This window comes from Gavialis gangeticus, unplaced genomic scaffold (genome assembly GCF_001723915.1).
Source record: "Gavialis gangeticus isolate Ggan-Ray unplaced genomic scaffold, GavGan_comp1, whole genome shotgun sequence".
Lineage (NCBI taxonomy): Eukaryota > Metazoa > Chordata > Crocodylia > Gavialidae > Gavialis > Gavialis gangeticus.
Window position 1 is genome coordinate 6,724,176 of NW_017729023.1, and position 22,763 is coordinate 6,746,938.

Here is a 22,763-nt window from a genome sequence, read left to right on the forward strand (position 1 = left end):
GCAAGTTCACAGATGACAGCATGCTGGGAGGAGTAGTAGATGCACTGGAGGGTAGGGCTAGGATTCAGAGTGACCTAGACAAATGCCACAATAGTACAGTGGTGCATGCTTTAGAAATGAAGTCAGTTCATGTCTGTAATCCTGTGCCCTAACATTGCACTCTTCAGCTGCGAATCTCAAAGCACTTTTCTTACCTTCTGGGGCTGTGATTTTCAAACAAGTTAAGCGTTGACCTGACTGCCTTCTCATGGAAGTGACTTCAGTGAAGCAGCTAGACCAACAGTGAATGTCTCTGAATATTCTACTTGAGAAATATTAGAGGAAAATGGCATTGAGATGCATGGTTGTCTTCAAGGTTCAAAATATTAGAGATTCTGGTTTTTCTACTGGCCCCTGACTCACTGTATTATATAAAAGCAAAGTCATTTGCTCTTGCTCCCACAATCTCAGCTACGTTCTTGAAGTCAGCAGAATTCAAGAACACAGAAAAAATGCTAACTCATAGCAAAACAGCAATAAAAGTACTTTAAACCGAATGCACATCAGAAGAAAACAGTGCTGTATCCGCCTTCATTAAACATTTACAGAGTTTAACTACGCAACATGGCCACAAGCAAATCTTTATGTAGAACCAGATTTGTGTGATTATAATTAGTGAGTCTAGAGGTTTCATTTTATTCTGCAAGGAAAATTAACTAGAGTTCAGTTTCTGAAACAGAAACTTGATGTTATGGTCTTATTATGAGTGAAAATAAAGCTTCTCAAGGCCTCTTCGGGGCATCTGCTCTCCTTTCCCCTGAATTGTTAGATAGTAAGGGACCTGAAGATAGTCAGTCAGTTCACCAACAGTAATGGAGAAAGTGTCCTCTAACAAGTGCTTTAAGTGTAATTGAGTTCAAATAAGAGATTCATCCAGGCTTTCACCCATCAGTCAGGTCTAACTGGGACCTGTGTGCCAGCACAGATATACTTATAAAAGGGTTGTCCAACTGGGAACCCTTGGACGATCCTGTGGCCTACAGAGCTTGTCGGCAAGGCTGCTAGACATGTTGCACTGGCAGGCCTCTGGACCCTGGGGGTGAATATGCCAGTGCTCACACACACATACACACACACCCTGCCCCTTCCTGAAATCAGAGCCTTTAATTGCCATTGGCAATTAAAATCAGTTGCAGAGGAAAAGGAGGGGTGAGCCGTGGCAGCATTCACCGTTTACATTCTGGAGCTGCACCAATGCAGTGGCTCCAGCAGCTGCACCAACAAGCAGCCATCTGATCACTGAAGGTTGGTCACCCAGCCAGTGAGAAACCCTGTGGTCTGGATCCAGCCCACAAGCAGCCATGTGGTCCAGATTCAGCCTGTAAGGCAAAATGAGCTGGACACGCCTGTGTCAACTTAAACTGACAAAACTTCATTTCTCCTGAAATAGCTTATTCCAGTCTCCCTGAGCAAAACAAGCCATACATCTGCCAAGGACTGATTCATTTGTCATTTAACCCCCAGTGTAAACCAGAAGCACATCAATGAGGTTAAGCCAGTTTGAGTGAGAATACGTCTAAAATGTAGTCTGAGCAGCTTATCTGGATGTATGCCAGCTAGCTTCAAACTAGCAAGCTGGGGCACTGTTATCAGTGTAGCTGTGACTGCATGCAGCTCTTCACAGATTCTTGAACCAAGTGTTTATCCAGTGTTACCGATGAACCTGCAGCTTGCACTGAACTCTGTGCTGTGGGGTTATACTGGTCCCTGACTTAGTCCATTCAAAACTGGCTTGGATCCATCTACACAAGGTACAGACACACTAGGCTTGACTGCAGTCTGAACATGCTGTGAGGAGAAGGAAGCATTGCATCTATTTTTCCCCTTCCATATCTAGAAACATAGGGCCAAATTCTCAATGGGTGTAAATGAGCATGGTTCTGTGAGAGCCAGTGGAGCTATATGGATTCGTGCTGCTTGGGGACCCAGCCCCCGATACCAGACTCTGTTCTCTCTCGCACAGAACCAACAAAAGCAAAATCATTATCAGGCCTACGGTAGCAGACTCTTTTTTTCACTATCGGTTTGCCACTGTAGTCATTGTGTTAATTCCAACATGCATTCAGCCAGCTCATCTCCAATTCCTTTGACTAATTTATCAGCCTCCTCCGTCACAGGTGTAACCCCTTTGTCTCCAGAAGGCTAGTCAGACTGCTATAGATCAGTAAATAGATGTCTAACTTAGAGTGTTTTTATGCTGATGTAACACTAGTGCACCTCCATTGACTGCAGTGGAACTACTCCAGACTTGCACAGGTATCAGTGACGGTGGGATCAGACTCCTGGCTGAAGCATCTTAAACTAGCACATCTCTTCTGATTAATTTACTTAGTGACGCAATGTCTGTGCTGTACAATACCATTCTCCGAATTCTCCCTGGTGATATCCAATACTACAGACCTATTTGATACCACTGCTTCTTTCATCTCTTTATTACACAGTCTCCTTCTCTCACTCCCCTCTCTTTTCATGTTGCCAGCCACTGACCTCTGTTATTCTGATCCTCCTGTGCTATGCCTCAAAGGGGCACTTGTCCTTCAGTTTGGACAGCTGCACACCCTCCTCTTTCTCAGACTGGTTTAAAAATCAGCCATGTGTCATCCAGAACATCTCATATTCACTGGTTATCCCTGGGATGAGTTTACAGAAACTAGGTGCTGTTATCCAATCCCTCATTACGACAGCTAACCAACAGCAGTCTTCTTAGCTCCACCTCCTAATCCGGATAACCTAACACTTAACATCCTGCCCCAATGCATACCCTGTACAAGAGTCTGAATGCAGCCAATAATTAGGGCTTGTCCAATATATGGAAATAAATGCATCTATTCCACTGTATAGGGGATAGTTAATTTCTGATTCTTGAAATGGATTGGTTGCTATCATTGAATCATCCAATTATAGTAGATAAAAATTATGTTACCATCAGGTCAAAGCACCCGGGTCATTGTAATGGAGTTACGCACAAGATGAAGTCTGCTCAATATTTATAAGGGGAAGACGTACTTGTAACAACAATCAAACAAATTAATACGGATCAGTCATTTTGCAAAACAGCTATGCAACAAATTCTACTGCCTCATGGTATATATGAATGCCCACTGTTGGGAATTTCTGAAAACAGTCAACACTTACATTCTTCAAATACAAGATGCAATTCTTAACACCAAATATTTCTTCTAAACAGTCTTCGAGGAAAAAAACCAGTAAAAATCTCTTCTATGCACCATAGAGGTGCATAGTTGATATTCTATTTTTTGATGTTTTGTTTTTTTCCTTGAAAAGTCAGAAAAGTTAGTAAATCTTATATTTAAATTAAATTAAAATCAAATTAAAATAATATGTGGTACCTCTGATATAGCATTTCCCCTTTGCCACAGGCAACATTGTATTTTAGGTTTTCTTGGTAATCAATAGTTGATCGGATGGTGCTAATTTTTATTATACGTTTTGGAAACAGGCTAGCTTTTACTTTTGTTATATTTGTTGGGCTATAAAACATCAGGAAAGCAAAAAGGAAGGTCTGTGTTTGGCAGAGAATAGGTCTGTCCAGATTATAGTTACCTATTAAGCTTATTCCAAAAAAATCTCCAGTTTTGAGGATCTGAGACCCTAAATTTAATCGGGGTGTAATTTTAGAAAGGATGGGTTACCAGTGTTTGCTATAGCATCAAGGAGAATCTTTTAGGACTGTACTGAAGACTGAATTATGCCTGTAAAGAATCTGCACAATATCTGGTTCTGGCTCTTGCTCAGATTCAAATCTGTTTCTGCAATTCAGATAGCAGAATGTTGCCATTTCTTTTCTCTGATGTATCCTTGGCTGTCCCCACTTGGTGGGCATGCTGCCTGCCAGCCACGTGGAGATCAGGCGAGTCTTGATCCCACATGGTCAGAGAGCTGACCCCAAGCAGGATGCTGCCTGCCACGCACATGGGGATTGGGACCCTCCCAATCCCCATGTGGCCAGCAGGCAGCATCTCCACCAAGCAGGGATGGCTCTCCTGGCCAAGTGGGGATCAGGTCCCGACCCGCTCTCCATGCGGCCAGGACGCAGCAGTTCCAGCCGCAGAGATGCAGCAGTTCCAGCCACATGGAGATCAGGATGGGCTCCAATCCTCACGTGGCAGGGAGACAGCTGCCCCTGCAGCCAGCACAGCTCCCCTCCCCACTTAACAGGGCTTTGCCAGGCAGCAGAAGGCCCCCTGCTGCCTCGGCTGCCCAGAAGGAAATTGTTCCTGGTCAGCGTTTACACATGAACTACTGAGCCATTAATCTAGTACAGGTTTCCTTCACTTTATGCTGTACATGCATTTCTGGAAAACAGTGCATAACTCGAATTTGTATAAAAGGAACCCACTTTACAATGTAACAAATAGGGATACGTTCCAAGACCTTGACTGTACTGACCCCCAGGCCCATTTCTACCACTTTTACAAGACAAAGTTGGTTCTTGCCAACAGCAGAGAGTACACACAAACATAGGGCACTATCGTAATGGAGATGGCAACTACAGAAGCACATATCACAGACAACAAGCAAGGAGCACAATTCCACAAAGGAGACTATTTTGGTGAGCATCACTCCCACGATGCACTGCAGGAAGCAGCTGACTTCAGGCTTCCACCACACTGATCACATAAGAGTGAATTTATCTTGCATATAACAATTTTTTGGTATAAAAAAGGGTCATCACAAGAACAAATTTGCACATACAGAACCCACATAAAGCAAAGGAAACCTGTACCTGTATTTCTTGGTACTAGCAAACAGTGCATTAGCCTAATTTACTGCACAGTAAGTCCCACACACGTGTAGATGGTGACACTACACTGCACATTAGTGTAGTCTAATATGCAGTAAAGTGTCTCATGTAGATGCGCCGGAGAGAGAGAGGTCCTATGAACCAGGACAACTACCTGTAATTCCCCAACTCTTGGCCTTGAATTTAAAACTAAAAATCTCAATCCAATACTCAAAACACCAGTCTAGCCAAATGAAATTCTATTATTCAGAAATGTATTCCCACATTCTATACAGGGCTTCTTACAACTCAAGGGACTCCATTCATTATACCATCACTGCCATAGAAGGTAGCTTATAGAAGGCAGTACAAATTTAAAAAGGGAAGTGATGGACATCCATGAAGGGCAATGAAATACTGCCTTCGGAGGCTGTGATCTACCTCTAGGGAATGTCATATCTTGTCTAAATAAGAAATTATGTTTAAAGATTGGTTACTTCTTGTCCAGTCATTTTTCAGAATTATTTTTAGGCCTTTCTAAGTACTGATTACACTGGCTCTGATTCCCTGCCACTTATATCAGCATAAATTGGGAATCACACCATTGAAGTCAATGGAGTGTCTGGCTTAAAAATCAGATGACAATTAAAATGGCAAAATCAGGCAGTTACCCAATCTATTGTGTCCTTTATCGCCATGAGTTTTGAATGGATCATTGTAGCTCTTTGGAAGGCTCAGACTGTTCTGCTCCTCCAGTGAGAGCAAGAGACCGGTAGAGGTTTCATGACAGATTGAATGAGGCCCAGACAAGGGGCCTGAAGTGACAGGTGTATTTCACATCTTTGTTCTGAATACAATTTCTCAATGTGTGCCTGAGGAAACACTTGGTCCAGTGGGTCCTTGCTTTTGTGTGCTGTCCTCCCAGTCAGGCCAGGGAAAGTGCAGGCATTCTGCTCGACCGCAGCAACACTCTGGAGAACTGAATAAGCAAGCTCTTTTTCACTTTCAGTCAGCATCTTCTTCAGTTGTTCTCTGACTGTGAAGCAGCTCCATTGCTCATCTGCCTTTTATGCCAGACTCCTGCAGTTTCCACCCATTTCTAGGGATATTGGCATAGCAACTTAGGTAAATAGATATTTGCTCCTTTGCTGTGGTGACCTTTAGGTAGCAAAATTTGCTTCCCTCAACATCTCTTTCAGCTCCTTCCTGCTGCACATTTAAGGAACTCTAGGACCAGGTTTAGTCTCCACCCTGCAACTAATTTGAGGCTGGGCTAGGTACCCCATAGTACCTATCAATAGGTGTGGCAAGGGTGGTGTGTCTGAATACCTCATCTGGCTCAGTATGACAGAACCCACTTCTGTCATCACAAACCAAAGGCTTTTGCCATGGGTAAATCATGTCAAACATCTTCAGTTGCTGGAAGAGGATGATGACTTCTCAGTGCTCTGTAGTCACTTAGGATCCTCGGTTTCCCTGAAGGTTTGCTGGCCGATATCAGTCTGCCATTCCCCTTTGTGCCAGTTTCAAGTGGATGCACAATGAGCTTTGCCAGTGTCATCTTCAGCAGCTCCACCAGAGCTAATGACACTGGATTTTACTTGTCTTTCAGGCTGCGAATGAAAGTTTTTCATTTCAGGCAGCTTTCTAGGAGTCCATGAAATACAGTTGTAAGAACGCTGGGCACACTGCACAGCAATCTTCCCCCCTCCTCTCTCGCTGAGAGTATTCTAGCGCTGGCCTACGATCAAATCCAGTAATGGGTGGTTCTCCCATTTATTAACCACAATGCATTCCAAGAAATAACTTCTTTTGGTTTGTAGCTTTACCAACAATACACACTTAGTCAAAAGCCTCAGAATACTACATCACCAGCACTCAGTCATATTGTTCTACTCTAATAGAGATGCTCATTATTGCTGCTGGAATAATCCAGCTGAGAAAAAACTGGGTGTTGATCTAACAGCATCATTGCAAATATAACAGTTACATGGATTGGCAGCTTTCTATAGTGCTTGTATTTTTTAGAGTCACTGGATCAACTAAAGTCTCATTGCTCTTGATTGCGTATTGAAAGTTCCCACATCCTCAATTGCTGCCTGTACATCTGATTTTTTTCTTCCTAAGGTACCTGCAGTCCTGGAATATAAATATGTTCCATACCCCACCCCGTACCATTACCCAATGCCTAGACATTTTTTCTTTGACTTTCATGTTGCTCTCCACAGCACATACACTGGACCATGAAGTCTGCATTCTTGTTCAGTCTGTCTCTGCCCTACTTCCTGAGTTTCTTTAACTTGAGCCCATTCTGCACTAGTTATTGTATTGAAACTTTCCCTAGATAGTGCAACCTGTTATTGCTATTTGGAATAGTGTTGTAGCACTGTTGTAGCCATGATGATTCAGAGACACAAGGCTTTAGTACCATCTTTTACTGGGCCAGCTGTATAGTTGGGAGAGCTATTAGATCAGCTTTCAGGCACAAAAGGCCCTTCTTCAGGCCAGGGAAAGGAATAGATACAGATTAATATAAATACAAGATGAATTTCTGTAGATCTGTTTCAACACCATCTCCTATAAGCTGGGATCATCTATCCTGCAGAGGATCCTGTCTTTCATTAGGAAAACTCTTAACAACTCTAAAACATACATGGGGATGTCAGAGTTCTCACCTCTCAGACTTAAGGATCTACTCTTCTTGGGCTTAGGTGAGACACTGTCTTTTCCTAATAGCCTCAATCAACACAGGGCTAGAGGGTTCTCCCAACACTTACCAGCTACTCCAATGGATCAGGCAGTATTCTTGGAGGGTCTCACTCACCTCTCATCCTTCCTGTCACCCCAAGTATAAGAACGTCTTACTTTCATTTATTCATCTATGCAAGCAATAAAGACAACCAGCAGGACACTACTCAACAGAATTAAGGCAGAAGGGTGGAAGAAAGTCTTCCACGAACAACAACCCAACAAGATAGTTCCAAGATCAAAACACTTGAAGGACCAACAACATGATAATGAGATGACAGAAAAGGTCATGTCCCTAAGGATGTTGATGATACATTAGCTAGACCAAACTTGCAAAAAAAATTACTAAAAGGAAAGATGTAACCATCTATACAGAACTTGAAACTCTACAACTGTTTTCAACTTTATCTCTGGTGTACGTGTAGCCGTCCAATCTGATCTCCATTCTACTACAGCTTGGACTGGTACTCTTTATCATTGCTTAGTATGATTGGACCCTGACCTGCTTCCTGTACCCAACAAGCTGTTGGCTGCCACCCGAGTTTGGCCTTAACTCTTTCTGTGTCCTGTCCATTGTCCCTCTCTTAGGCTGCAGACTTACCCTTTCTAGTAAACAGAGGCTTGGTTCTCCAATCCATCAATTCTTGTGCTGGGTTACTATCTAGTCCCTAGGAAGGTCTGTTGCAGTGCCCCAGCACACTGGGTAAGGCTCCCTTTTGCAGGTACTGTTGGGTTCTTTTCAGCTGACCATGCCTTCCTACATGGAATTTACAAAGAGGAGCACAGACCGGAAGAGGAGTTTGGAGGTGGCACCATAAATCCTTTCTGACTGCATACAATTAGGATGGTAGCTAACTGGAGTTGCAGTATCTCTTAATTAAGAGCCAAATTCGTTTGTCCAGACCCAGGGTCTTACACACACTTAAATGGTATACTTTGTACTTGTGAGTAGGGTTCTACTTAATCCACGGTTTCACACAAGCCACGAAATTGGGCATTATGAGTAAAATCAAAAACTTACTGAAGTGGTGACTCCACAGCGGGAGCCAGTGGTCCTCATGTCCACTGCAGCCCAGCCTTGTAGCCTGCTGGGGAGAAGCCCCATGGGCACAAAGGGCAGCAGCCAAGATGGCAGCTGCCCCATCCCCCACAACTGATTGGCTGAAGGCTACCTGCCATATGGTTCCACCCCTCCACCAATCAGCAGAGGGGCAGGGCCACAAAACAGACAGCCCTCTCAGCCAGTCAGTGGCAAGGGGCAGGCTAACTGCAAAAAGTCCAGGAAATTGGCTCCACGCACTGTGAGCAGCCTGTGTAAATCCCTTTTGCTCACTACAACTTGGGTAGATTCCTACTTGTTAGACATGCCAAGGGTGCTACAATGAAAGTAACTTACACTCGGGAAAGAACACCAGGGAAAACAACTAACAAGAGTGCATGAAATGGGGTGGATCATGGTGGTGACCTGTTTTAACTTGCACTGTCCTGTTAGTTTCTTTCATCATCCTTATGCCCACAGAGTGAAATCCTAGCCCCATTACCAAAAACAATGCCAAGAATTCATTCTCAGTGTGGAAGTGATGCTCACTTTACAAACTCCCTGGATGTCAGCCTGGTATAAGTTATACCTGTTTTACTACTAACACCCAACAGGGGCCAGACTTTCAGAGCAGTTGGCCCCACTTGTATTTAGGCCACTAATATTTTGTCTAACATGAGTTAATAGAATTCCTAATTGCTTCATTTTTTCCAGTATGCTGCCAGTGTTGCCACTGTTCGCTGTCTACATTCAGGTCCTGATGGTTCAGCACTAGAAGATCTTTATCACTCAGACACACCAGGATTAGTATGATCCATGCATTAATATCCAGTCACAGACCAGAAACAGCTGGGAGCTGCATAGAAGACCTTCTGGTGTCAAAACAGCTCCCATTAGCTCAGCCTTTTGATAGCCTCTTATTTAATCCAATAGGGGCTTGCTCTTTTTTTTTTGGTTGATCATGTAACAAAATGTCTCTCATTCACTAGAGTATTTATTAATCAGTTAATGCCTTTCCTCTGGCACAGTGAGAAAGTGACCTCTTCCATCTCTACTTTTTTCAAAGCCATTCACTGCTGGAACGCTAATGCTCTGCTTGCAGCCAGCTCAGCAAGTAAGAACTGAGGGTACAATGACCTCATGTGGCAAATTCTGCACATAACTGCACATTTGGTCTCACTATTATCACTAGTTAGAGGCTCTGCAGGACAATTCTTGCAAATAGGGGTTTTATCTCAAGATTGGAATCTATAGTAGGCATTATTTTCTGAAAGGGGGCTTCATGGAAAGGGATGGTTTCAAGGGGACCACTCTTTAGTGTAGAAACCTGGATGTAAAGAGGTTTGTTTCACTAATGGATTTTAATCCGATTAAAAAAATATCTGCTGGCAATCTGGCAGTGTCTTCGGGCCAATTGCCCCTTCTATGCAGGCAAAAGAATATTGCACTGAAGAAACTATTAGTGCCTTTTTTATCCCTTAAAATATTTAGAGCAACATTTTCAATCTACCAGGCACTGCATAAATATTAATTACCTAATCCTTACAACCCTCCTGGGAGGTACAGGAAATATCAATATTTTAGAGATGGAAAAATTGAAATGGAGAGTAATTTTCTCAAGGTCACGAAGTCAGGAGGGGGGCTGAGGACAGAACTCAGCAAACTTAACTCTCAATTATGCTTTACCCACTAGATAGTTCTCTTCCAAGGGTTCCCTTTTCATGATACAGGAAAATTGTATGGCATAATGAAATTCAGATGAGGAATAGCAGACAAAGAGACCATTTTCCTTTCTCATTTGTATTTAATAAACAGATTTGTTTTCAAAAAAGACAATTCTGTATGTAGGAGAGGAACAGAATCAAGTCAATACTAATCACATTTCAAATGCAACTGAATCATGATGAAGCCTTCTTAAATAAGTGTATAGCAGAAAAACAATTATTGTGTATGCAATTAAGAAGAATTATGCTCTTTCCCCAAAACTAAATGAGCTGTAAACAGGAAGCAGCACTATATTAAGTTAGAATCTGTATAAAAATATAGCTACAGGAGGCTGGAAGTAATACAAGATAATTACGAACATATTACTAAAGAGAATATCCAGTGATTTGCAGTGATTAAAATATTGCTTGTTAATGTTTGAATCAACACAACTAAAATGTCACTCTAAATCCCACCTCCCAATTTTGTTTTTGGGCTCCATGGATGCATCTAATAGACAAATCAACATAAAATCATAGAAGAATAGGGCTGTAAGGGACCTCAGGTCATATAGTCCAACCCCTGCTAAAGGCAGGCTCATCCTTGTCCAAACTATCCTGTACAAGTCTGTCTGATCTCTTAAAACAAACAATCCTCTCACATAACTGCCAGGCACAATGCCCAAAAACACCAAGAACACCCTAACTGGCCACAGATAAAGCAGGGGGATGAAGCACTGTTGATGTTCTGCTACTGCAAAGACAGTAGTTTATTAAAATACTTGAGATCCCTGAGGATCATGCCCCTTGTAATAGACAAAAGTACAAGTTCCCATAGCTAGTACCAATCAGACTATGGGGTAGGATTCCTTCCTGGTCCCAAACGTGGCAATCAGTCTAATGTTGAGCAGAGGAGCAAGACCCCTAGACAGGAACCTCCAGGTTTCCACATCTAAGCAGGAGCATTAGCATGTCTCAGTCAAAATCCCCAGTTCAGTAGCAGCCAACACCTGATGCTTTTCAGGAAGGTGCCGAAACCCACCCCCAGAAAAACCCTTCCTGACACCTCTAGCAAGTCAGGGAAAAAAATTCTTCTCGGTTCTGTGTAGCAGCTATTTCTCTGCTGGGCCATTCTCTTTGGCAACATCATGACAGAAGCGGGAAGAGATGCAGCACTTCAGAACTGAACTGAAAGGTGCACACTTAATTTTTCAGTTAGGAAATTTTGGATTATTTTAACAGTGATAAAGATGATGACATGACGGCCCTTAAAAACTTCAAGTTGCGACTATACTAGGAATAGGTTCAATAATGCAAAAGCCCAATGAACTTCGAAATAAGAAAGATAACTGAAGATATGTGCATGTAAGTACAGCTACTCCTTGCTTAACGTTGCAGTTACATTCTTGACAAATGCAACTTTAAGCTAAACAATGCTAAGTGAATCCAATTACATCACAGTAGTTACCTACTAGCAGGCAGGGGCCAAACATTATAACCAAACATTGCACGACTTTAAACAAGTATGTTCTCTAATAGATCAGTGACATAATAATGAAACAACATTAACTGAAACAACGTTAAGTGATGAGTAACTGTATGGATAAAAAGTGAATTACGTGGTTACAGCTAAACCTTCTGGCTAACTCCATCTTCCTCTGAAAGTCTAACACAGTCTGGTGCGACTGTGAAGTTTGTAGTGCATCATGGTTGTGCACATAGGAAGACTCAGAATTCTCACTTAACACTGACTTGGATCAGGTGAAACAAAAATTAGGCTTCTATGAGTTTCCTGATTCACAAGTGCTAAGCACTGCACAGTTCCCAAAGAAGTCAATATCGGTGTAAGACACTCTGCATGTTCACTAATCAGGTTACTGAGGTGTGTACATACATTTAGAAAATCTAGGTTCAAGTCTCTAAAAACAGAATAATGCAAGCCTTAGAAAACATTAAGGAAAAGAAAAGAACCATACATCTCTGAAATGCAACACTCAGCGCACTTTCGCCTTAAAAAGAGAAAGGCTTGTTTCCCACCAGCCCAAGTCCTGTAGCATATGAGCTTTAACACGCAAATGTAAGAATGTAAATTGTAACCCACCAGATTAATTTCTCTAGTGTGAGGGGGTATAATTCATGCTACTAAAGAATGGTGTTAACAATGAAGCCAAAAGTTTCATTCAGGGCCTATACGTTAAGATACCTGGCTTACGCCTTGAAGACCTCACAGTAAAATGACAAGAGACAAAAATATGGTTCAATCACATGAATATAACCCTAAAATAAAAAACAAACAAACCAGTGGGGCACTAACTTGCTGCTCTCAGGTGGTACAAAGAATTGAACAGAGAAAGAAACTGATCCATTGTTGGGGACACTAAGTCAGAGCTGAGCCACAGGCTAGGCAGAAATATCTCCTCTCCTTCTGTATGCCCCATCTACTTTACATCCAATAATTTCAGCCTTTTGCGCTGTCAGTCCAGAAGTCCAGTCCAAAACTGTAAAACACTTCTCCTTACAGGATTTAAAACTGCTATAATGATTGGCTGAGACTTTGTGCATTTGAATTCAACTTGGTTTTAGTGATTTTATGAAGTACTCTGGAACCAGCTGAATACAGTCTGCCCCAGCCTCTGATGCGATTCATTTGGAAAAGCATTCATAAGAACATATCCATGGTAATACCTTAAAATTAGACTACTGTTATATAGTTTTATGATAATTAAGTCCACGATCAACCTAAAGTGTGAAATTTTGGCGCTCATACGATAGAGATAATTGCAATATGATTTGATTAAAAAAATAGATTGATATTTTGAAGTCTTCTGTCGTGTATTTTGTTAATATGAACTGAATTTGTGTCAATCTAACTTTAACTCAGTTTCTTGAAGAAAGATCTTAAGGCAGTGGTGCTAAACCTTTTGGCCTGGCAGGCTGGATTGGCAGTGTAAATCTATCCATGAGCCGAATCCAACTGGTGATCCCAATCTGGTGCCTAGGGTAGGCATGGCCTCATCTGGCTGTGTGGATGGGGCAGGGGGCAGCCTGGCCAGATCCAGCATGGGAAGTGGGGTGTAGTCCAGCCCTGCAGAGAAAAGAGGGCATGGCCTGGGCCCAATTTGGCTGTTCAGTGGGAGGGGGCATGCCTCAGCTCCAAGTGGCTGCAGAGGACTTGGGAACTTGGCAGTGGGGGAGAGTGGTAGTATTTATTGCCACTGTGCTCCCACTGCCAAATTTCCTGATGAGAAGCCTCATGGGACAGATGCCATGGCTCCACAGGCTGGAGACTGAGCACCCCATCCTAGAACGTTTCTTCCTTTTTTCACTGAAGCTCTGGACAAGCCTGGAAGAAACAAAGAATTTGAAACTCTTCGAAAAAGAGTGGTCACTAGCACTGCTTTATGACAACTGTCTCTGACCTATGAAAATGAGCATATTTCCTGTATGTGGAAAATAAGAAACCAGTAATGTAACACTTCAAAAATATTAGAGAATGTGTATCCTGTGTGTAAATGAGGACTGTTGTCCGTAAGTTCAACTCAGTATAGTACTAATATATTGGTGACCTATATAGAGCTGTGACATCATACTGGAAAGTACTGATAATCTTAAATTCAATTCATGTTTATTTTTCAGTCAAAAGTTGGAAAAATCCAACAACATTTTTCATACAATACGAGATTCTCTCTCAAATTAAATACAGCCAAAACAAGCACTATTTAAAAAAAATCATCTTTTAGTAAAATTTGTAATTATACAGCTGACTTTTGAACACAGAGTTGGAAAAACTAATACCAAATACAATACATATTTAAAAATGTATCTGCACTATATGGTTTTTTCTGAACTTGGGGAAAAAACAAGCATCAATTACGAACATCAGTGCACTAAAAGTTGGTTGTTCCAAATTTTCCCCCTTCTCACTACAAGATGACAAAAAATACTGTCTAAACTGCACTTCAGTACATAGGAGATATACCCAAAGTATCTGCAGAGTTAACAAGGGGAGATATTATTGAAAAAACAGGAATCTTCCACCACAACATCTAAGAAGTCACATTAATATATCTACAAATACACCATTTAAAACCTGAGAACAATTTAAAGTTTTACCTTCCCTTTACAGTTCTTAATCTAAGGAACACTGTATTCTGCAAGAAAAGAAAAAGGATCTAGCTACCAAAGAGTTTCCCTAATTTCAGACCAAAATAATCAAATATGGAAAAGTTGGAAGAGTTACAAAATCAAAATACTAAGTGCTTACAATAGCAAAATTAAAGTATCTTACTATACAGAATGGGACAAACGTAATAGATAAAAGCTTACTAAAGAACACTGAATTCTAACCATCTGTGGGTTTGTATTCAAGTCATTATGAACAGAGCCCCACCAGTCCAGTGAATTTATGACAACATGGCATTTTCATACTTCAGTATATGGTACTTTGTGATATATTAATTCTATCAACATCATAAACCCCTTGCCCTTAATCATTTTCCATTTGGAGAGAGAAAAGTCTTCTGCAGAATGTAGCAGACCCTCAGATTCTACTCCTAAATTCCCCAAAACCCTGATTTCCTGGAAATCGTGTGCACGCTGGGGACAAAACTGAAAAAGTGGAAACTTATTCCTCCAGTTCAAACCAGAAATTATGGACTCCCAGAGCCTTTTGTGACTCATAAACCCTACTGTCTAATGCTGAATAGGCTCACCAAGTTATAAAAATGTGTTCGCACAAAATTTTGTAAGACACAAGATAGATCATTTGTTCTTCACAATTTGTTAAAGCAACAGTGCAGAATCTTGTCCTCTCCAAAGACTTTAATAAGAGCAAAATCTCCACTTCAAACCTTGAGCGCACAGATGGTTGGAACAGTTTGGTTTCACTTATTCTTCAAAGAGGATTACAAAGTGCTCAGAAATTCTTTAACCTGTAAAAGAAGCAAGAGTTTTTCATCAAATGAAGTATTTACAGATGCAAATATATAAAAAAAAACATGTTCCCCTCTACTACCCTGTGCTACTATAAGGCACAATTACTAGGTGAAATAAAATATTATGGCTAACTATGCAATTCCATGGCAACAAGTTACAAAGAAGATTAAACTCCTGTAATGCACCAGGTGCAGGCAGCCATATATTGTAATATCGTGAAATTAGATAATGCTTCTAGTGGAAAATAACCAGGTTTCTTTAAGGCCCTGTCCAACCTAAAGCTGGTAGAGAAGATCAGCACTGTGTCAAAACACACAAATTCAGAAAAGTATTATTACAGGTATATGAACACTGCTGAATTACTCAATGCATTTGGACACAAAAATTGTTCTTCAGCATTAAAAAGATGCAAACACTTCCCCCCCCACCCAACAGAATCTCAGTACTTATAAAAAAACCATGTCCTATAGCTTTATTCTGTATTGCAGGACCAGCACTATTCAATTAGCATTAGATTTCAATTCCTAACTTCTTAAGACTAATTTTTTTTTTAAAAAGGATGTAGGCACCTAAAGTAAGTGCTACAGCCTGACCCCTGCAATGACATCCAGAGCTCTGACTAAGACTCTATAGCAGGGGTAGGCAATCCCCAGCATGGATGCCAGAGTGTGGCACACAAAGGCATTTTGCTTGACGTGCATGCTTCAGGGCAGACGGCAGGTAAGGGGCTGAGGCACTGCCACAACAAGGATTGGGCCCCTCACAGCTTCCTGCTATCCACCCCCAGCACATCAACATCTTACAAGTCAAGGTTGCAGGTGTTTTAGGCACTCTGCCAAAAAAGGTTGCTGACCCCTGCCTTATAGAGAGTGTACAAGGAGAATCAGATGCCTCCAAAAGGGGATCTAACTGTGCTAAGCAGGGAGCCAGCTACAGCCAGCATGCTCTGTATGCAGCCATGAAGGACAGGAAAGTCTTATTCACAGTAGCAAATCCCCATCAAGTCTGCTAGCAATCTAGGTGAAGGTAGGAAACCACAGTCTTCTATCAGTATCAGAGCAAAGGCCACTGCTTTCTTTAATAGACAAACACTGGAAGAGGAGCAGGTGATGGTGCCCAGGCCTCCCTTATACAAGCATTTCTCAACCCAGTGGTCACAAGAATATATGAAAGGGTCTTGAACAGACCTTAAAAATGGATCATATTTTTCATACATTTTGGAAATAAAATAGATGCTGCTTGTGCTCCACTATATGTTAATGCTGTGCATACTAATAAACAGGAATCTGGGTTTTCTGTTTGCTGTGGAAAAATGCATATTTTTTCCTTTAAAGGAGAAAAATGTGGGGAACTGTGGGTTTCCCCTTAAGGCTGTCCCTTGCAGGCTTCCAGCCCAAGTGGCTGCTTGGGTCTGGGGGGAGCAAGAGGATGGCAATCAGTCAGGGGGCACCATGTGCATGTGTGCATGCATGTGGCAGCCAGGCAGCGTGAAGAGCAGCTCCTGCAGCTCCCCACAGGTAACTCTGTGGGACTGGGGTAGAAAATAGATGACATGTTGGGGGGCCGTGGGGGGCACAGACCCCCCAAGATGTGTGCATCCACAACAGGCACAGGGCTGCAGTCTGATCAGAAGAGACCTTTACATTAAAAATAAAATCAACTGAAACATGAAACATATTTCTTAACATTTAAACACTAAAATTTCATTCTGTAAATGAGTTTCCAGCCTGCTGTCATGTGAATATAATTTTTGTGCCTATTTGATACATGTACAGCTACTTCATTTTTCTCCCGTCTTACACGTGTACTAAATATTTGTCAAAGATGCAGGTGAAAAATTCCCCTGAAAAAGCAGTTGCTCTGAAAACAAAAATGACCAGTTCTCAATTTTTTTTTTTTATTTTGGGAATACTATGGGATTATATAATAATAATAGTCTGTTCCTAGATATCATTTTTCATATCCGATACATTTCTTTAAAAAAAATTTTAAAGGGGAAACCAAGCTGACGGCTTTCTGGCATTTCATTTGTACTATTTAGCTAATACTGAAGGGGACACTTTTCTACTGTAGGCTAACAAATATAATTCCCTTTCTTGCAGTGTTTCAGTATTTTAGTCTTGATCAATTTACCCTTAGTCATATCAGTAAATGTTCGTAGTTCTAAAATCTGTGGTAATCTTAAACATCCTGTTAATATTTGTAACCCACTACAACAAAATCTGTGCTGTTTTTCTCAGGAGTAATTTTACCTCTTCAGGAAAACAACTTGCCTTTAAGTTCATCTGTTAAGAGAGTGAAGGCTCTTAAAACAACCTTTATTGTCTGTGGTTGGGATAGGCAACTTTTCCAGCTGCAGGCCAAGGTGACCTGCTCTGGGTCAGAGGTAGGCGACCACTAGGAACTGGCTGCAGCTGGTGTTTGTTCTCGCAGAGCACAGGGGGAGCACCTGAAGTCCCGCAACTACAGGCTGGATCTAGTGCAGGGGTTCTTAACCTGGAGTCTATGGACCCCCAAGGGGTCTGTGGATAGATTTCAGGGGGTCCATGAACTTGGATGGGAAAAAAATTACATCTTTATTTTCACTAACCTCTAACTGAAATTTAGCATTTCCTTCAATTATGAATGTAGGCAAAATGAATGTATTTTGATAACTGTATTTCAATATAATTGGTTTCCTTTGTAATCCTATGTATTTTATTTTATGCATTTAAAAACGTTATTCTGAGAAGGGGTCCACAGGCTTCACCAGACTGCCAAAGGGGTCCATGGCACAAAAAAGGTTAAGAACCCCTGATCTAGTGGGTTGCCAACCCTAGTCTATGACGACTTTGGAGTTCGTACATTGACAGAGCAACACAAGGAACCCTTCTAGAGATTGAATATTCTCTCTCCAGCCCAGGGAGTAGGGGTCAGATCCAAAAGTGGACATGGGTGGAAGTTAGGCACCCAAATCCAAAATTATGATCCACAAAACCCCTGTGCACCTGCCACCAAATCCTGGACTAAGTACAGAGATTGGATTTATGGCACATTATAACCTGCCTGCCATCTGAGAATCCCAGGTAACCTGTCTGTATTTTACCAGCCATGTTCTATCATCAGTTCAACATTCCCCTCTTCCTCTCCCCTCCACCTACCTGTCTCACACCTATTATCTCCCATTCCCTCTGATCCTCATTGCCATGCATTTGCATTTTCACAGACCTGCACTTTGCAAACTTGCTTCTCTTCCACCAGGGAGAACACATCAGCAGCAAATTCTCCCAATGCCTGAAGAAGGGTGTTTGTATCCAAAATTTGCAAAAAACATTTTCCAACTATTTAGTTGGTCTAATAAAAGATATCACATTTATCCAGATATCACATTTACCCAAAAAACCTTGTCTGCCTCTGTCCTTAGAGTAGAACAACATGGCTACAACCAGCAACCCTAATCAAATCTACTAGCACTTAGGTAACAAAAAGATGGTATGTTTTGCCATTTTACCTTTTCAGTCATATTTTCATGCTTGTCTTTGTTGCCTTTGAAGTCTTCATTAACATCTAGTGTTAGGATGGGTACTTCCTGCAAGTATTCAAAATCAATCCTGTATAAAAAGACAGAGGTAGAGAGAAAAGGAAAGAAATTAAATAATTGCAAAGAAACACCTTTAAATTATATTATATAATAATAATAAGTATCAAGAATTTCTCATGAATTAATTCTTCATTAATTTATAAATACACACAATTCAAATTTATAATATAAATTAGCTAACTGTCCGTCAAGAATGACTGATTTCAGGGAATGTTTACATGCTGCCATTCCACACCCCCTCCCCGCACCCCACAGCTCACCTTTCAGGGCCAGCCATATAAAGACTTCCTCCGCCGCCACTGCCGCCTCCCTCCAGTGCAGGGGCTGCCTACCCCACCACTCCCGCCCGCCCTTCCAGCTGTTGTTGGGGCCCCCTTCCCGCTCCCCCCACCTCACTGCCACCCAGCCTCGACAACAGCCACCACCATGACCCCCCTCTGCCTCCCCCCAGCCTGCTCCCCTCCGTCCCACCTTCCCTGCCGCCTGTTCTGGGGGGCGTTGGGGACAGGTGGTGGGGGAGCGCTGCCACCATGACCCCCCGCCCCCATCACCCTCAAGCAGGGATGCATGGGGAAGCCCCACTGGTTGGGTGGCTAGGGCAAGTTTGCCACCGCCACAAACTTCCCCAGCAGTGGCTCAAACTTGGGACCACACAGCCTGGGCTCCTGCACCCAAATTGCCATCTGCCCTCTGGCAGTTGTATATATAAACTAAGAATTTCTCATGAAAATTTTAATAATGAAACTTCCCCAAACTGGAATAAGTTTCAACCTTACATTTTGAACGCAAAGTTTAGGTCCTAAATAAGTAGTTTAAGGATTCTGCCCACATTATATTTAAGATATGATTAACCAGTTAATCACATCTTAAGTTGTAACCTGATCACACATTCAATCCATTAGCGCCTCGACAAAATGAGGAATAAACCACAGAATTATTCCAAAAAGAAGTGCAACACTGACTGATTCCCATCACAACCCTAACTGAACATATGGCCAGGTGTGCCTGTGTAGCTGGAAGCCCCATCAGCCATGGAAGCTTGCTTCTTGCCAGTGCAGAGGAAGACTAGGATCGTGATCCAAGGCTCTGCCTATAACAGCAGTAAGGTGTGATGGGATCTGACACGTGATCCCACAGTCACACCTCCTGCCATGCACATGTGGCATGGCAGAAAGTTTAACTGTGTGGCTCATGCATCAGATCCCATCGTGCCTTTACCTGCACACCTGAGAGGGGCCTAAATCGTGACTATGCTGAATGCCCAGCATCTCCTAATGACTTCAGTCAAATTCAGTCTATGTATCACTGAGCTCTTCTGAAAACTCGTGAGTACCATCAACTCCACCTGAAGTGAATGGAAGTTGAAGTCATCTTGCATACCTAAGAAATGTTCAACTTTCCTACAGAGTCAAGCCCCAAAAGATAGTAACAGAAAATACTGAGGAGTAATAATTTTTGTAATTGTTTTAAAAGTTTCACCTGCCCTTTGAAACTTCATCTTAAATTTGTTGGAAAGACACTGGAAAAACACTATCACTTATAATAATTACGAGTCAGATGTTAATCATCAATAAAATCCTACCGCAATGTTCTATGCTGAAGCCAGCTTTCATGTTTGTAGTGAAGCTTCTCCAGATACTCTATAGGAATGTCTTGTTCTTCATCTCTTCCACGCAAGTAAATCCTATTCAAGCATTTCTGAAAATTGAGGGGGGGGTGGGGGGAGGAAAGGGGAAAAAAGAAAAAAAAAAAGACCTGTTGAGCTTGCAAGAACAGAATTAAAAAGATGAGGTCTGGTCATTTTCAACTCCCTATGAAAAATGTTTTCTTGTTTAAAGCCAAAATACTCTTCTTACTTGCTAACTGGTAACTGGGTTTTGGGATTAAGAAAACAGATTGGCATGTTTAGTTGACCATCCAAAAATCAACCAGTAAGGAAAGTGAGAGGAGTAGAGGGGATGGAGGCAGGGGACAATCTAAGATAAAAAACCTGCTTTATTTCTTCATTTTTGATGTTGTATATACATGTCACTAACATAAACTTGAAAGCCTTCATTGTGAAACCATGTTTCTAATCAGACATTATTTTACTGATTAAATCTGAACTAACGCACTTGAAAAACACTGCTGGCTCCATAAACTCAAAAACATTTGAAAGTTAAAATATATCAGCTAATAAGAACCTACTGGAGAGCCAGGCAGTACCAAGCATTTAACAGACTAAGACCCTAGAAAATCTACTAATCTGTCCAACAATGGCGGTCTAATCATCAAAACTAGCATAGCCCAATTTTGGAAGGGAATTTTAACAAGTTTGCCTTGCTACAGAAACTAAAGGACAGGGCAACTGAACTGTTCCATGGCAAGTCACAGCCACCCAGAGCAATTATCAAAATCATATGTGTAAAGATAGAAAGGATACCTCTAAAGTTTTAAAATCAGCTGCTTTCCAAGGCACACAAACTGACCGCACATGTTGAATCCTGCATGAGCAGGTTCCCAATTAGTCAGACAGGTAAGAGTACTCCTTAGGTTCATAAAAAATGATTGAGCCAGATTTGCATTGCATCCCAGATCTTTATCCAAACATTCTAACATGAGAGAACCGCTCCGTTTCTGCAAGAACTTTTATGGCATGGGAGGGGAGGCAGGGAGGCAGATCAACACCCCCACAGTGAAGGAGGGACTGGGGCTGGAACAAGCTGCCCAGCCATCGTGGTGGGGCACAGGACTCAGGGACGGGGGCTCCCATCACTGCATGCCGCCAGTCCAGGAGCTGCTCTTCTGGTGGCTCTCGCTGCCAGTCTGGGAGGGCATGGGAGCAGGCGTGTGCACCCAGATCTGTGCGCGGCAGGCTGGGCCAGGCTCTGCTCCAGGAGGCTAGGCCCAGCCACCTGCTGCTGGGCTGCAGTCCACAGGGTGGGAGAAGCCAGGGCAGCACTATGGGCTGAGGCTGGGACTAGCCACCTGGAGTGCAGCCCTGGATCCACTGGCCCCATGGGGCGCAACTCAGTGGTGGGCAGCTGAGGCTAGCCGCCCAGAGTGCAGCCCTGGCTCTGTCCACCCGGCAGAGGAGACTTGCTGCCCAGAGCACAGCCCTGGCTGTGCCTGCCCTGTGGAGTACAGCCTGGCAGCAGGTGACTGGGGCTAACCTCCCAGAGTGCAGCCCAGCTCACCCTGCACAGATCCAGGGGCACACACCCACTCCCATGCCCTCCCAAACCAGCAGCGAAAGCCACCAGAGGAGCCACCAGAAGAGCAGCTCCCAGACCAGCGGTGCACAGTGGTGGGAGCCCCCCTCCCTGAGTCCCATGCCCCGACCCTGCTGGTCAGCTTGTCCCAGCCCCAGCCCCTCCCTTGCTGTGGGGGTATTGATCTGCCCCCACACCACTTCCCTTTCCCCCCCTCCATAATAGACTTACCAGCTGGAGGCAGCTGTGTCCAGCATCATCAAGGACTGCCTGTATAGTTTATGGCCGAATCTCCAAATAGATTCAGAGGCTTTCGATTAGATTCAGACCTTTTAATGGGTCTCCTGATTTGGATTTGGTCACCGAATTGGGCCCAATCTCCTCCGAATCAAATCAACTACCAAAGCTTTGCCCAGCCCTAACCAGCATACATCTAAGCAAAAGGAAAGTAGTCAGGATCCAGCCACTCTGCAAAGCAAATTCTCCTCCTTAAATTGGTATAAAGTTATTGGTCACAAAAATTAATACCAACAACAGCTGGTTAATAAAATATCCATTAAAGCTATATTGACAGAAAATTGTTGGGGAAAAAAAGTGGGGAGAGAAGGAGGAATAGAACTGATATCCTATTTTCTCCTGTTTTCCTATTTTCCAACCAGTTCTAAACATAGATCAAATTAGTACTAGCTTCTGCTAGACATCTCATGAACATCAGAGAGGACACAAGCATGGATTCTATTGACATATGAATGACGCAGGACACTACTGAGCCCATGACAAGGCA

General features: G+C 42.6%; 1 protein-coding gene across 2 annotated transcripts in view; it reads right to left on the minus strand.

The window, feature by feature from the left end:
• Window positions 1-13,876: 13,876 nt before the first annotated feature.
• DCK (deoxycytidine kinase) overlaps window positions 13,877-22,763 on the minus strand; it is a 22,438-nt gene continuing 13,551 nt past the window's right edge. For both annotated transcript variants that reach the window (XM_019516768.1, XM_019516769.1), the window contains exons 5-7: window positions 20,371-20,486; window positions 18,699-18,798; window positions 13,877-15,204 (exon numbers count right to left, since the gene is read on the minus strand). In XM_019516768.1, the coding sequence (XP_019372313.1) occupies window positions 15,178-15,204; window positions 18,699-18,798; window positions 20,371-20,486 (243 nt within the window). In that variant the 3' untranslated portion in view covers window positions 13,877-15,177. The remainder of the gene's footprint in view (window positions 15,205-18,698; window positions 18,799-20,370; window positions 20,487-22,763) is intronic.